The following is a 16,838-nucleotide window of genomic DNA, read 5'->3' on the forward strand; positions in this document are numbered from 1 at the left end:
GGCGTCACATTTATTACCTGATTATTGTAGAGTGTAAAGAGGTTGCAGGATGATCAAGCAAAAAATGAAATGATGTTTTGGTTTGCTCAGAAGAGCATTATTCTCTGCAGCACATCGTCATGTGCATCATTGCTAAGAACAATGACGGCCTACACGCACAGAATGATTTACTACTTATAGTTTTTTGTGTACATTGAATGTGGTCTACCCATTGAATCGACCGCCAGTTAGCAAACAAGCAGCTAAGCGGTGGTGTCCTAGTGCTGTCAGTTGGATGGTGTAAACTACTTTTTGACAATCCTAGTTAAAGATTGTGTGCACCAATATCCGCACAATAAAACAGGAGGGGGACTCACGGACATGTGTGCCAATATTCTCTTCTACTAATATTGGCCAAGCAGCTAATATTGGTGGATATGTCCCTCTATCTTTTTTATTATCTTCATCAACAATTGACTCCAGAATCCTATCAATGCATAGAAAGTATAAAATGCACCAGAGATGGAAAATCACGAGCTGTCACTGTAGAGGTGGTAGATAATAGGAAAGGTACACAAGAGGGCAAGTTTTGGGAGTACACGCTCTTATTCAGTAAGAACATCTGCTAGCTTTTCAGTAGGAAGCAGGAAAAGCCTTGATGGTTGCAAATATGAAGTGGGTTTTTAGTTTTGGTCTTGAAATAACTGCTGTAGAAAAGATAGAATTTAGGGTTCAGAGCTTCCATGTAATTGGAGGCAAATGTGAGAAGCAGCCCTGTCTTCCTGTCTACATGGGCCAATATTCCTGCAGGACAATTTCAACACCTGGTCTTAAAGTAATGTAGCAGGTGATCGAGTCCCCAGTCTGTGTATACCATTTTTCTGACTGTAAAAGATGTTTTTTATACTAAGCATATTGTAGGGGTTATTGAGTATTAAAATGTATATGATACCATGTACTGCTGCTAGCGAACTGTAGGCCCTGATGTAGAAGAGCCGGGATCATGTAGCAGCTGGCACCATCTAGCAATTGAGTAGGAGCAGTTAGATGTTAGATAAGATAGGGTTGAGCCAAATTGTGGAGAAGTGACAGGTGGTTTGCATAATGGTGCGGCCCTCTTGGGGTGCCAGTTCTGGATAGTATTCAAGTAAGAGAAGACGTGACTATGCTGTCAGAGCCAGTCAGGGAACCCTGAGGTAACCTTGAGAGGTCTGGAGCCTACGGCTCATCCCCGGCGAGCTCAAGGAAGATGTATGACTAGATAGCCATCAGGGCCCAGAAGTAGACGATGGTGTGAGGAAGAGGGGGTATTTAGACAGAGGTCTGGCAGCTGGAGGATGAGATTCAAGATAGCAGTAATAGGTCGAGAGAGAAAGTGACCCACCATAACCGAAACAGCAGAACCGTGAGAAGTGATGTCATGTCTGTCATAGTGGTGTGAAGAATGAACTGTACAAGTCTGGTATGCCTGGAGAACTCGTTTTGTTACTTCGTCTATGACGGAGACTGGCAGCGGGGCAATGGACACCAACGTAAAGAAACCAGTAAGTGTCACACCCATGCCCGAAATCATACACGCACATGGGGGCTCCTTGGCAAAGCTATGTGGAGCTTGTACAGCCCGGCATCCGTACCTTCCTTTAAGAACATCGAATATTGGTTCTAAATGCTAAAAGAGATTCAACACAATACTAGAATGGGTTTCTATAGTAAAGTGACCACTCAGTTTTTATATACGGTCTGATCACACAAATTTTTCTTATCTTCTTGTACTATCAAAGCAAATCATATGAAAGAAACATCAACACACAAGATAATAAATGTTCAATGCTAAAAAGTTTTCTCAAGAAGTAAAAGTATAATACTTTAGTTATAGAACATCTTATCAATTTATACGTATAATTTATAGGATTTTACCAACCTGAATCTTGACCAGTCTCACTCATTTCCTGTGTGTCTGTATTGATAATACAAAAAGAAAATAAATTACCACAAAAACACTTCCGATTTATTAACCAGGTTTCATTAATGACCAGCTCAGGATAGGTGTCAGTCACATCCTTATAGTTTTAATTTAAGGACTAATTCACGGCGACAACTGATATGTCAATATTTAAAGGGACCTGTTGCATTGGACATGCTATCTGATCCACCAGCAGCATATTATTGGACCTGAACAGATTCAAATGTGTTGTTTTTGGGGGGGGGTGGTTTGGTAATAATACAGTATAATTTGTATTTTATTCATTTACATCTCCGCCCACTCTGAATTTAGGTGTCCAGTGTTCGGTCTTAAATTGTAAATAGTGTCTAACTTTGTATTTGGACCGTCCGCCTGACTTCCAAGCAGCAAAATGAGCTGGTAATTTTTTAAAATAAATTCAAGAGATGCTGAATATTTTTCCACAAACATATATCAATTTGCTCAGATTTCCTTTTGCTTTACAACATGCTGTTAATAAAGTTAACAAATTTTCCAAGATGACGGGTTTTCTTTTAAGGGCTCTGAGGACTATGTAGGGTGGCACTCGGGGTTCAAGTGAGAAGCAACAAAAATGAGGAGAGAAAACCTGAAGGTGATATCTACTGTGAATAACTTTTTTTTACTTCCTTCAAAATGGTAAACCAAAGATAAGCTAATTACAAGATGTCTTGCTGTCGATACCCCAGCAATCAACTGAATCCTGCAAGACAACACAGCAGTAAGTGTTCGTTCCCCTGCAGTTCTTCCACACTAGAAAGACATGTGGCCCTTCAAAATCAAGGGATTTTGACATACACGAGTAAAGCACACCTTACAATGAATGTCCCCAATGCTGAAGGATCTGGCATGGCTGTGGATTTTTTGGAGAGCTCCTTGTTATTAGTAGGAACTGCTAAATTTCTCCTGTTGGCGGCGCTGTAAGGAAATTGAACACTTCTGACCTAGTTCACACATAGATGTCGGCTGATGGCTGGAGGCACCAGCAGTGGAATAACCTGTGATCAGCTTACTTGTAGTTGATAGATCTTTTTAACAAGAGGTGTTGTTAAAATCAGATCACACTTTGAAATCATTGATGAACAAATTTTAAGAAATCGGAATTTCACCAGGAAATTTAATTTGCTTTAAATTTACAGGAGGTGACTCAAAAGAGTCTAGTGCATGACAAACATAGGGTGAAAAAAAAATATTCAAAAAAACCCTGATCAAGCCAACACACAGCTCCCTCCGATATCTTCTTTACTTTTCTAGTGCACACAATGTCCTCTTCCTCCATCTTCACTTCTTCACTCTGCCCATAGGCTTCAGGTGGAAAGGAGACCACTGTCGTGACTATGTGCGGCCCCAAAACCTGCTCAGGGCCTCGTAGAATGCATGTAATGACATCAGAGCCCATAAGCAGAGAGCACAGAGTGAAGATGGAGATATAGGATGACATTTGCCATCAACAAGATGTTGGAGGGAGCTGTGTGAAGCACCAGATGGCTACGACATCAGGAAGGTGAACGGTGATGTTTTTTTAACTTTCACCCATTTCTCAGCCCTTTACAAATTAGCAAAATGGCAAGAGACGAATCATTAAATAATTATAAAACATTTTTTTAGATGTTGTGGCAAATCTCTTGTTTCAAATCTACAATGCTTTGAAAAAGTATTCACCCCTCTTGTCTTTTTACCTATTTTGTTACATTACATCCCGTGTTTCAACATTTTTGGAATCCAATTTGTGTGTGATGCATCAGCACCAAATAGTCTAAGTTGAGAAAGTGACATGAGAAAAATATAGGCAAAAATTTAATTTATGGGATAAAGTAAATAAAAAATGCCATGTGCATATGTATTCACCCCTTTTGCTATGAGGCCCCCCAAAAATTAAATTTAAGGTGCACACAATTACCTTCATAAGTCACATGCTTAGTGAAGGGAACTCCACCTGTGTGCAATCTAAGTGTCCCGTGGTCTGTCAGTATATACACACCTTTTCTGGAAGGCCACAGAGGCTGCAACACCATTAAGCAAGAGTCACCATGGACTAAACACGATGAAGTCCAAGGAGCAAGGAGAGCTCCAAACAAGTCAGAGACCAAGTTGTTGAGAAGTGTAGGGGGGGGGGTCAGGCTATGCCCACCCCTGCAGAAGTATCCAGCCCATGGTCAGGTTACATTTAATGTGTATGCTGTATAGTAGTTTCTGTAAAAGGCCATTGGGTGGCAGTATGTCTGAGGGTCAGTAGTTTTGGCACCTGGTTAAGGCAGGCAAATATTTAAAGAGGAGGAGGAGAAGATGGCTTATAACAGGACAGGTTATATTAGGGAAAGCACCAAGGAGTAGTGACAGATAGAAGCCCACTATTATTTGTTCTAATCCTAAAGGTCACCCCATCGCGGACGCGCGGGTTACTGTATGAAAAGGATTGGCTAACTGCGCCCCCAGAAGCGGGGTATAGTCTGGTCGGTCGGGGGAAGGAGTCCAATTCTTCTTGGATTTAAAACCTGAAGATTCCCTCTGCGAGACCGAAGGTCAGTTGCACCCTCAGGTGTAGGGTATGTCTGGTTCCTGGCCTGAGCACGGACGGAGGAGTGCCGTCATGAGTGGTCCTTCATATGCGCAAGCAGTCCCTGTGGGTGGGATGGTGCGGCCTAAAAGACTTTATGATTCAGTCTGTGCTAGTGTGATATTAGACAGAGGGATGAGGGGCCTAGCTGTGTCCTATGGAGTCTAGGTGCCAGAAGAATGGTCGGCCATTAAATTAAATGCTGGAATGGTGTCGGGAGGGAAACCCATGGGACCACAATGGTACCCGTGCAAAAGAGAAAGGGACGGTGAAGGTGAATGCCATTAAAGTTGAGAGGAAAAGGAGAAATGTGATGAAAAGAAATGCTGTAACCATTGAGAAGAAACCAAGTAAAAATATGATGTTTAATTAGAGAACTGTGTTGTGGCATTTATTGTCTAGGCGTGAAAGTGAATGACAGACTGGACAGTGCAGAGCCCATCCTACAAGTGGCGTGGCGACGGGGAGGCATGGGGTTGACGAGTGGCTGCGCAGCAGCCTGTTGACCCCTGAACACACGGCTACCACAACCTGCCCCGTGCCTGCTACAGAAGTACAAGTCAGGGTTGGGTTCCAAAAAAAAAAATCCCAATCTCTGATAATCCCCCAAAGCAGCATAAAATCCATTATCATCAAATGAAAAGAATATGGTACCACAATAAACTTGCCAAAAGACGTCCGCTCACAAAAACTCTCAGCCTGGGCAAAGAGGGAATTAATCACACAGACAGCACAGAAACCAAATGGTAACTCTGAAGGAGCTGCAGAGTTCAAGCAGAGACTGGTCTGTCCATACGGTCACAATAAGCCATAGAAATGGCCTTTATGGAAGAGTGGCCAGAAAAAAAGCCTTTACTTACAGCCAAAAATTGAAAAACAAAAATGTAGGAGACTCCCCAAATGTATGGAGGAAGGTGCTATGGTCCGATGAAACCAAAACTGAACTTTATGGCCATCAAGGTAAACGCTATGTCTGGTGCCAACCGACATAGCTCATGACCTCAAAATACCATTCTCACAGTGAAACATGGTGGGGGCAGCATCATGCTGTGGGGATGTTTTTCGGCAGCAATGACAGGGAAAATGGTCTGAGTAAAGGGAAAGATGGATGGTGAAAAATACAGGGATATTATTGAGCAAAACCTGTTTCAGTCAGTGATTTGAGACTGGGATGTAGGTTCTTCTTCCAACAAGACAGTGACCCAAAGCATACTCCTAAAACAACACGAGTACTTTAAGGGGAAACGTGTAAATGTATTGGAGTGGCTGAGTCACAGCCCAAACCTTAATCCAATTGAGAATCTGTAGTCAGACTTGAAGATTGCTGCTCTCCAGAGGAAACCAACAACCATGAAGGAGCTGGACAAGTGTTTCCTTGAGGAATGAACAAAATTCCAGGTTACAAGATATGGAAAGCTTGTAGAGCCTTATTCAGCTGTAATTGCCGCAAAAGGAGGCTCTACAAAGTACTGACTTTAGGGGGGTAAATAGTTATGCACACTGAAGTTTTTAGTTATTTTGCCCTATTTGCTGTTTGCTTCACAATAAAATGAAAATCAAATGTTCACAGTTGTAGACATGTTCTGTACATGAACTGATGTAAGCCGTCAAATAAAAAAACAGTAAAATTCCTAGTTGTAATGTAGCAAAACCCAAAAAATTCCAAGGGGGCTGAATATATTTGCAAGGCACTGTATCAGCTCATCTCTGACAGCATTTATGCCTTTGAAAATGTATGGGTAAATATTTCCACAAGCAATCTTAATGCATAAAAAGAAGAAAATAATATTAAACAGGGATTTTAATAAAAATCATTTATTCATTCACACAATAAATCATTAATTGCTCTGGAACTCTTACTTGAGCCTGTAGTAGTTTCCTTCATATCTTCCACATTTTCTGTAATAAAAAAGCAAATAAATAAAAAGACCTGTCAGCAAAGCTGTCTCCCATTGGGATCAATAGAGCATTCCTTGTGGGCTGGACTGCAGGAAAGGGTTCTTGATTCTTGGTAAGTACTATATATATATATATATATATATATATATATATATATATATATATATATATATATATATATATATAAACCACCTGTGCACTTGACCCGCTCCCATCGCACCTCATCCCCAACATCACCGCAGTCCTCATCCCAGCCCTAACCCATCACTTCAACCTATCACTAACAAGTGGTGTATTCCCCTCATGCTTTAAACATGCCTCCATTACACCGATCCTCAAAAAGCCCTCCCTTGACCCATTCTCTGTGTCAAACTATCGCCCCATATCCCTTCTCCCCTATGCCTCAAAACTACTGGAACAGCATGTCCATCTTGAATTGTCCTCATATCTCTCCTCCTGCTCCCTCTTTGACCGGCTACAATCTGGCTTCCGACCTCAACACTCTACTGAAACTGCCCTAACCCAAGTCACAAATGATCTACTAACCACCAAAGCCAAGCAACACTACACTGTCCTCCTCCGCATGGACCTGTCCTTTGCGTTCGACACAGTAGACCATTCCCTCCTACTACAGATTCTCTCATCTCTGGGCATCACAGACTTGGCCCTATCTTGGATCTCCTCATACCTAACCGACCGAACTTTCAGCGTCTCCCATTCTCACACCACTTCGTCATCTTGCCCCCTATCTGTCGGTGTCCCCCAAGGCTCAGTTCTTGGACCCCTGCTGTTCTCCATCTACACCTTCGGCCTGGGACAGCTCATAGAGTCCCACGGCTTTCAGTATCATCTCTACGCTGATGATACGCAGATCTACCTCTCTGGACCTGACATTACCTCTCTACTAACCAAAATCCCACAATGTCTGTCTGCTATTTCATCCTTCTTCTCTGCGCGATTCCTAAAGCTTAACATGGACAAAACAGAATTCATTGTCTTTCCTCCTCCTCACTCATCCCCTCCAAGAAGCCTTTCCATCAAACTTGATGGTTGCTCGCTCTCCCCAGTCTCACAAGCTCATTGCCTTGGAGTAACCCTCGACTCTGCTCTATCCTTCAAGCCACACATCCAAGCCCTCTTCACCTCATCCAGACTACAACTCAAAAATATCTCCCGGATCCGTGCTTTCCTTAACCAAGATTCAGCAAAAACATTACTGCATGCCCTCATCATCTCCCGCCTCAATTACTGCAACCTCCTGCTCTCTGGTCTCCCTTCCAACACTCTTGCACCCTTCCAATCTATCCTAAACTCTGCGGCCCGCTTAATCCACCTCTCCCCTCGCTATTCCCAGCCTCGCCACTCTGCCAATCCCTTCACTGGCTTCCCATCGCCCAACGACTCTAGTTCAAAACATTAACCATGACATACAAAGCCATCCACAACCTCTCTCCTTCTTACATCTGTGACCTAGTCTCCCGGTACCTACCCGTACGCAACCTCAGATCCTCACAAGATCTCCTTCTCTACTCCTCTCTTATCTCCTATTCCCACAATCGCGTACAAGATTTCTCCCGTGCCTCCCCCCATACTCTGGAACGCTCTACCACAGCATATCAGACTCTCCCCTACCGTGGAAAGCTTCAAGAGGAAACTCAAGACCCACCTCTTCCAACAAGCCTACAACCTACAAAAACCCTCAGTCCAGTAGACCACTGCGCAACCAGCTCTGTCCTTACCTATTGTACCATCACCCATTCCCTATAGACTGTGAGCTCTCACGGGCAGGGTCCTCTCTCCTCCTATACCAGTCTGTTATGTACGGTTAATGATTGTTGTACGTATACCCTCTTTCACTGTAAAGTGCCATGGAATAAATGGCGCTATAAAAATAGATAATAATATATATATATATATATATATATATATATATATATATATATATATATATATATATAATTATATTGAAGCCTTTATGGTCATTAATCAAGATTCCAAAACTTGCAAAAAATAACCGTGAAACAGCATCTACATTAATAAAAGCCTTCCTTACCTGTTTCTTCAGAAGGAGGTTTCTTGTCTTCTGCTGTAACGATAAGAAAGACTTGAATTAGCATCTGGCAGAAGACAATACATGGCTAAAGGGAATAATGACCTACTGGTCAATGTAGAATATCATAATCATGCATTAAAAAAAAATAGTAACATTTGTCTTAATTTCCCACATGACTATATAAACAAATACTGAACCGGTCCACTTTTCTCTCTTACATGTAATAGATTGGCACTTATTGCACAATAGATATTACTCATTAGCAGACATATCATCATGACTGACAGGATTACACTGAATGGCATCACCTATGTGTGCTACAAGATACAAAAATGCTAAGTGATGGTCATCGTTCTTCTCCTTCCCTCTCCCTGGACAATGACCTCCGCCCAGATTACAGAACATGCCTAGAAAACTCTCCTATAAAATTCTAATAATCAGATCCTTCCTAATGTGGTTGATAATATCTAATTTTTGGTCTGTTTTTTTCTGCCAGGAGATGCAGATTTGGTGCAGAAATTTTTGCAACCAAATACTGAACATGCGCACATAGCTTAACCCTGTAATCTGGCATGGAGTTCAATGAGTTCACCTGAGGCAAGCTCACCTGAGGTCACAGCTGGAGTACCGTTGGAACAACCAGCTGTGACCTGAGGTGAATTCACTGATATCACCACTCTCATAGATGCGGCTTAGTCTGTGTGTCCCACACTCTACAGTGATCCGTCACGTTTTCTAATGTGACAGCGTATTGCGAACTCAAGATGTAGAATAGTCAGGATCATCGTGGGATATTGTGGTGTGGATTACGTCATATCTGCAAGGGTGTTTTGGGGGTTAGTAAATTGTAGAAAGAGGGAGTTTGTTTTTGTTTTACATAAAGTATTTTTCTCTGTGTTTTGTGTTTGTTTACTTAGTTTTACTTATACCTCTACCCACTACTAATCCAGGGCTTCATACCAGCTGTAATTTTTTGACAAATCACAGCTGTCATTAATCCCTTATATTACCCTGATTGCCACCTTTCCAGGGCAATTGGGATGAGCCATGATTGGTAAATCTATTGGTTGTTCCAATTCTGGGGGCAGCGGCAAGCTGCTATTTTTAGGCCGGGGAGGGTTCCACAACCATGGGCGTCCCCTGCTTGAGAATACCAACCCCCAGCTGTCTGCTTTATCTTGGCTTAGCATCAAAATTGGGGGAGGGGACCTCATGCTGATTTTTTAAATTATGTATTTAAATAATTTCTAAGATGTATGGTGTCCCTTGTTTTTTGATACACAGGCCAGATTAAGCAAACAGCTGGGAGCTGCTGCCTCAGGCTGTCTGCTTTATCTGTGCTGGGTATCAAAATACAAGGGACCCTAGGGCATTTTTTGCAATTATTTATTTATTTTTACACTCCACTTCGGGGACCCATACAGCTAGTGTGAGGATAAACAATCACAGACACCAGCATAGAGGGTGGGGGAGCAGTTTGCAACCAACCACAGATGCCGTTACAGAGGGTGGGCTAGGGAAGCAGTGAATATTCATAAGATTTAATGAGTGAACCTGGAAACAGTGTGAAAGCCGCGTGGAAACTTGGTAAGTATAACTGTCCTGCTTTAATCCGCATTTTGCCTGTACAGACGCCAAACTTTATAGATCGGATTCACCCATCACTACTCAAAATATCAATCATCAGAAGAACCCCGCCCTGGACAAGCAAGGATGCAGAAAAGCAATGCACTCCTGAAGAACAAGCATAAGGCAACACCTTTAACAAAGGTCTAATATATAACCTACATACATGTTTATTGACTATGTGTTTGTATGACTATGTGTTCAGGTCTTATTTTCACTCCAGTAACACAGATTACATGTCTTTCTCTGCACTCTCTCTCTAGAGTCTAATGTATTATTATGCCACTTAAGGTCAGTGTTACCTCCCTGAAACTAATGCTCCAAGATTACAAAGCTAACAATGTATTCTTTAGCCTTCCCATCCTTACCAGTTTTAGATATGTACAGTCATGGCTGAAAGTGTTGACACCCTTGAAATTGTGTTCCTGAGAATGAATTATTTCTCCCAGAAAATGATTGCAATCACACGTTTTGTCAAATACATGTTTATTTCCTTTGTGTGTATTGGAACAACATGAAAAAAGAAGAAAATGCAAATTTGATATAATTTCACACAAAACCTCAAGAATGGGCATCTAATGGATGTACCAATTGTGAGGCCCCTGCAGGCTACTATTTTTTGCTGGAGAGGGCCCAAAAAGCATGGAACTTCCCAACCTGAAAATACCAGTCCCCAGCTGTCTGCTTTATCTACGCTCATCCCAAAAAGAGATCGGCAGCACTTTGCGGTGTGAGAAGTTTAATTTCGCTTCATGCAGACAGGTGAGACAACTGAGGGGAGAGGAGGGGAGGGAGCACGTACGACGATGATATAGTTTCGCACCTCTAGGGGTGCTTTCATGGGTCCTCCTCCTCTAGCCGTGTTTGTCAGGTGCAGACTCAGAAAGATCCTGCTGCAGGACTGCATAAGTGTAAGTGACTCCTGTACATGGGACAGATTGGACTAAGAAAAAGCCGCTAACACGTTTTGATGATACTGTAAGCAGTGCCCAGATTTTTCCTTCTACTTGCAACCTCTGCTTTATCTATGCTGGTTATCAAAAATGGGCAGGAGCCCACATAGTTTTTAGAATTATTTATTTAAATATTTTTTTCTAAAAATGTCGTAGAGGAGTCTATATTTTTGATAACCAGCCAAGATAAAGCACATAGCTGGAGGCTGCAACACCCAGCTAACTATTTTACCTGCGCTGATTATCACAAATAGGTGGGGGACCGCAAGTCAAACTGGCGTAATACTCTTACAACATTGTTCTCACAAACGACCTGTCTTTCAGAGATGTATCCAAGCATCTTCTCCAAGCTGTTCTGAATCAATTTCAGCACTTTTCTATCCATTTCAGCATTTTTACTGCCCCACAAGACATCCTGGGAAGGACCACCAGAAAGTTATTCAAGTTTCCCATCAACTTGCATTAGTTTCTTTATTAGTGACAAATACATGAATAGTACAAAATATTCAAGCCGAATCATCTGAACCCAAAATATTTTAGTATTCGACCATCACTAATCTTCAAAATACCATAGGGTGGACTTGTCCCCACTCCCCAAGTCTATTTTTTATTATTATGTCACAGATATTATCCACCCATTGTGCCTTACAGTTTACACTAAAGATACTATAAAAACAAAAAACTAAAGTATTACATTGTTTTTATAGGACAATTAAAGGGTATAATATACATCGATCTCCTTGTATACAGCATGTGGCTTGGAAGATACATTCATAAATGTCCTTCCAAATTTCTGAATTGGTTACACAGGAGCAGACAGATCATTGGTGCAATAAGGAAGAAAAAAAAACAGGTGGCACTCACCCTTAATAAAAAACCTTCTTTAGGTCATCCAAAAATGAAAATCACAGGGGATTTTCATTTTTGAATTAAATAAAGAAAGTTTTTTGTTAAGGGTGAGTGACACCTGTTTTTTTTCTTCCTCACTGGATATGGATTTGTGAGCTCACTATAAGTTTACGGTTCCACTTGCGTTTGACTCATGTGAGTCTCGCATCAGTATCACCTGGCACGGCCACACACACACCCTCCGACAGGAGCGGGTTGGCTGCAGGTATTTCCATGCAGCTGAGACGCTCGTATTTAGAGAACGTCAGGATGTGCCGGGTGATACTGTACCACCCCGCTCTCAGCAGCCGACGCTGCTCGGATCCGGACTTTCTGTGGGTGGCTCGAGGGTCTCCGGACCCGGGGGTCTCGTGGTCACTTCAATTGAAAATTGAATTATGGGGTATGCGATTTTGGAAAGTTTGTACGTGACGCCACCCACGGTATGTGGTAAATGGGGTACCACCGCTGCCATTGAGGGGACTCCAGGGGGCGTTGGGCTGACAGCTGGATGTTATTAACCCTCAGTGGGTAGGGATGGATGCCCCGGGGCCCAGTGGGAGTTGTGGTGGTGGCAGGGAATGCAGGGAGCAGGAAACTCACAGTTAGGTTGTCCTGGTGTTGGATGAGGCTGCTTTCATGTGTAGGGTCAGGAAACACAGAGTCCAGTACTAAACCAGAAATTGCCGGTGTCCGTAGGCCTTTGATACGGGGGTGTTCGGATCCCACACCTGGTACAAGAAGCAGGGCCCTCTCTCCCCTGCACTCCAGCTAAGAGTCACCTTCTCTGTTTCGTACGGGGGAAGTCCTCTCTTTGGACAAGTCCGAGGTCCCTTGCACACTACCGGCGGGCCACTACCCTGCCCCGGTCCACTACAGGTTCCCCTCAGCCTACTCTCCACTTCATCTCCAAGACTTCTGCTTTCAATTGGCTTCACTTCCCCTGCAGCACAGGGGACCACAACCCTGTCTGCACTCATCTCCCTCCTTCCACCGACTGACTCAACTCCTCCCCTCCTGCTCCTTTTGTTACACTGGGGGGGGAGGGGTGAGGTGCAGCTGCTTCGCTGTACCAGTGTGGGATTAGCTGGTACCAAGGAGGTTTAACTCTTTCTGTGACTACCTGGTTTTGCCAGGGCGTCACAATACCGATGTGAGATTCGCACGAGTCATACGCAAGTGGAATCATACCCTTATAGTGAACCCACTAATCTATATCCAGTAAGGAAGAAAAGAAAACAGGTGGCACTCACCCTTATTAAAAAAAAACCCTTTTCTTTATTTCATCCAAAAATTAAATTCCTCTGTAATTTTCATTTTTGAGTGAAATAATGAAGGTTTTTTTGTGAAAGGTGAGTGCCACCTGTTTTCTTTTCTTCCTTACTGCATATGGATTTGTGGGCATATTACAAGAGTACGGTTCCACTTGCGTATGACTCGTGCGAGTCTCACATTGGTATCACCTGGCACGGCCGCACACTCTCCTGACAGAAGCAGGTTGGCTGCATGTATTTGCTACCGCACCAGGGGATTCGGACTTGTCACATCTAATGGAAGGAGCAATTCTAGGCGGCTGGAGGCTGATATTTTTAGGCTGGGTCTCTCAGGCCTGAGAATACCAGCCCCCAGCTGGTTTTATCTTAGCTGGGTATGAAAATTGGGGGACCACACGTCATTTTTTTTAATTATTTATTTAAATAATTAAATAAAAAAAAAAAAAGAAGCTTGCGGTACCTCTTAGGCAGGAGTCACACTTGAGATGGACGCACACGATTACATGTCTCTCATCGCATCACTCGGCACGGCCGCACAGTCTCCTGACAGGAACGAGTCGGCTGCATGTATTTCGATGCAGCTGACATGCTCGTGTCTGGAGAGTGTCAGGATGTGCCGGGTGATACCGATGCGAGACTCGCACGAGTCATACGCAAGGGGAACTCCGGCCATAGGTCAAGCACCACCCGGTTCTGATGTTGATACTTAATGGACTTTACATTTTAAGTGGAGCTAGGTATGTGTTTGGCCTCTGATGCCAGTTGATTTCTTGTTTTGTGAATTTTCCTTATATCATTGGTGCGAGTGAGGTGGAATTGTGCATTATGATGAGCAGAAATATATAAGCAATGGGTCCATCATATATTTTTCCGGCACAGGGGTCCTCTTCTGCCTGTGTCCACTCCAGTCCCCCAAGGTTTAGTAAAATCCTGGAAATAAAATCCAGGTTGTGGACCTCGGCGGCACATGTTATAATTACACATGTGCTTTTTATTGTTCTTTTTTTATGACGCTGAGTAACAGCTGCATGGTTTAACTATAAAAGTCAAACAAATATAAAAGAAAAACGGCCAATTCACCAAAGATTGGGGGGGTTTAACCCCCTCAAAATGTCACTTATCCACGTGAAAAGATACACGCCTTAGGGAACAGTCTGGCAAATAATCAAATGACATAATTTCGTCCTTCAAGGTTTTGTCTTTAATTCATATTTCGCCTTCTGCTCTTTTCCAGATTGAAACGATTTCTCAAGCAGCGGCTGCACATAACACAGGCGGGCGGCTATTCTTCCAGGCTGTGTTCTCGAGGCATCGGAGGGAGTTCGCGGTGCGTAAGACAATCATACTTCTGTTATCTGCACCCTCGTGATTGAAGTGATCATCACAATATGTGCTCCAACCAGCACAGAGCTTTCTGCTAGACACATAATCCTTGCTTCAGCCGTGCAACATGCTGCTCCGGTAATCATACAGCCATCCTTTGTGCCTTGATTCAGAACATTGACAGAGATCTATTAAATGGAGCTCATGGAACGACTTGAATGGGACAAAAAGGAAATTCATTCCCAGAATCCAGAAAAAAAAGCCTGATATAATATTAAACATATGTTGCCACATACCGCAGAGATTTTCCCCCTTTTATATCTCTTTAGCCTTTAAATACTTCCCCCCCTCCCCCTTTCCCGAGGATTATTGTTGAAATAATATGCATTGCTTTTTTGCAAAGGAAACATGATTTGTCTATTACAGAATGTATGTTAACATTGGATATTGTCACTCCGCCACATACTAACAGGCAGGGAGAATGGATTCACTTGTTGTAATACCTACTTTATCCAGCAGGGGGAGCAGAAGGCTTTTCAAAACAAAAAGTTCTATATTCTCCAGTGTTATTATTCGTTTTATGCCTTTTTCCTGCCCTTTTTTTCCCACTTTTAACAATGTAGGGTAAATAGTCTGAATAAATAGACACTCGGTTTTTTTTATTAGGCCTTTATTAGTCATTTGCACATTAAACATACTCAGGATTGCACTGTTGGACAATAAAATAAAAAAATACCATTCAATTTTGCTGTGTTTGAAAGCGTCTTGTTAGCAAAGAGAAATGCGCAGCTAAATTAATAGGATTATGAAAAGTTTAATGAATGTAACATATCAGGGGTAATCTGCATTCAACAGATTTGTGTTTAGATCTTTTTTGTTTTTTTTTTGTTAAATAATTATTCTGCTTTTATTCAACCCATTAAGCAGTTTATTGCTATAGTAACATCCCCGCTTTACCCGATTGTGAAGCAGATGAACTATAAAGACCAAAAAAAAGGATTAACTGAAGACTTTGTTCTAGCTAATTAAAGCCGACCTTTAGATGCGGTAATTCTGGACGACCGTGATGGAAAATGCCGCCGTATAGTTAATTGTTAAGATGCATTTTGGATGACTTAGGCATTTTCATCTTTTGCTTTCTGACAATATTGTGTGTATAGTGGAATAACTTTTGATATGATAGTACATTTTTTTTTTAGTGGAGTAAATTAATGGATAATCAATGTGTGACACCCTGTCCTGCTCCAAACGTGGTATCCCCACGTGTCCCTGCTCCCAGGTTCCAGCAGGGGTGCCCTACCTCTCACCTGTCCAGTCCCAGCATGGTATCCCAATGTGTCCCTGCTCCCAGGCTCCGGCGGGGGTGCCTTACCTCTCACCTGTCCAGTCCCAGCATGGTATCCCCACGTGTCCCTGCCCCCAGGCTCCAGCAGGGGTGCCCTACCTCTCACATGTCCAGTCTCCTCATGGTATCCCCACTTGTCCCTGCTCCCAGGCCCAAGCAGGGGTGCCCTTCCTCTCACCTGTCTAGTCCCAGCATGGTATCCCCACGTGTCCCTGCCCCCAGGCTCCAGCAGGGGTGCCCTACCTCTCACCTGTCCAGTCCCCTCATGGTATCCCCACTTGTCCCTGCTCCCAGGCCCCAGCGGGGGCGCCCTACCTTTCACCTGCCCGGTCCCAGCATGGCATCCCCACATGTCCCCGCTTCCAGGCTGCAGCAGATGCTACCTTCCTCTCACTTGCCCGGTCCCAGCATGGCATCCCCAAGTGTGCCCCCTTCCAGGCTCTGGTGGGGGTGCCCTCCGTCTCACTTGCCCGGCGGTCCCTCTCATTGCTCTCCTGTTCTAGGATCTGCCGCAGCCTCCTCCTGCTTCCCGACCGTGTGCAGTTCTGTTGTGAGCGCCCGTTGGGTGTGCCCGTGGTCATACCCCCTTTCTTAAAGGGCCAGGCGTTCCATTACCCAGAAGCTATTCCCAGTTCGCCTGTTAGGCCCGTTTCACACATACGGCATTTCGCCGGATTGACGCATCCGGCACACTCCAGTACAGTGTGATATAGTACAATGGCATTGCAGCAAGCTCCGGTCACATGACAGCATGTGACCGGAGGTTGCCGCAATGCCATTGTACTGTATTACACTGTACTGGAGCGTGCCGGATCAGGTAATCCGGCAAAATGATGATGTGTGAAACGGGCCTTATCCTAAAGGTACTTTAGACTGCCTACCCTTACAGGAGAAGCCTGAACATTGTTTCCTATTCTTACTGTGTCTAGTCCTGCTATTGAGTCCGAGTACTAGTTTCGT

At 43.4% G+C, this 16,838-nt stretch overlaps 1 protein-coding gene across 2 annotated transcripts in view; it reads right to left on the reverse strand.

Annotated features, from left to right (window-relative positions):
• Positions 1 to 16,838, reverse strand: part of MACROD2 (mono-ADP ribosylhydrolase 2) — a 2,939,506-nt gene that overhangs the window by 147,685 nt on the left and 2,774,983 nt on the right. The window contains exons 13-15 of one of the 2 annotated variants that reach the window (XM_075338062.1): positions 8,470 to 8,499; positions 6,378 to 6,416; positions 1,901 to 1,936 (exon numbers count right to left, since the gene is read on the reverse strand). In XM_075338062.1, the coding sequence (XP_075194177.1) occupies positions 1,901 to 1,936; positions 6,378 to 6,416; positions 8,470 to 8,499 (105 nt within the window). Of the gene's footprint in view, positions 1 to 1,900; positions 1,937 to 6,377; positions 6,417 to 8,469; positions 8,503 to 16,838 lie in introns of both variants that reach the window. The other variant, XM_075338061.1, reaches the window with a different exon arrangement.

This window comes from Anomaloglossus baeobatrachus, chromosome 3, assembly GCF_048569485.1.
Source record: "Anomaloglossus baeobatrachus isolate aAnoBae1 chromosome 3, aAnoBae1.hap1, whole genome shotgun sequence".
Lineage (NCBI taxonomy): Eukaryota > Metazoa > Chordata > Amphibia > Anura > Aromobatidae > Anomaloglossus > Anomaloglossus baeobatrachus.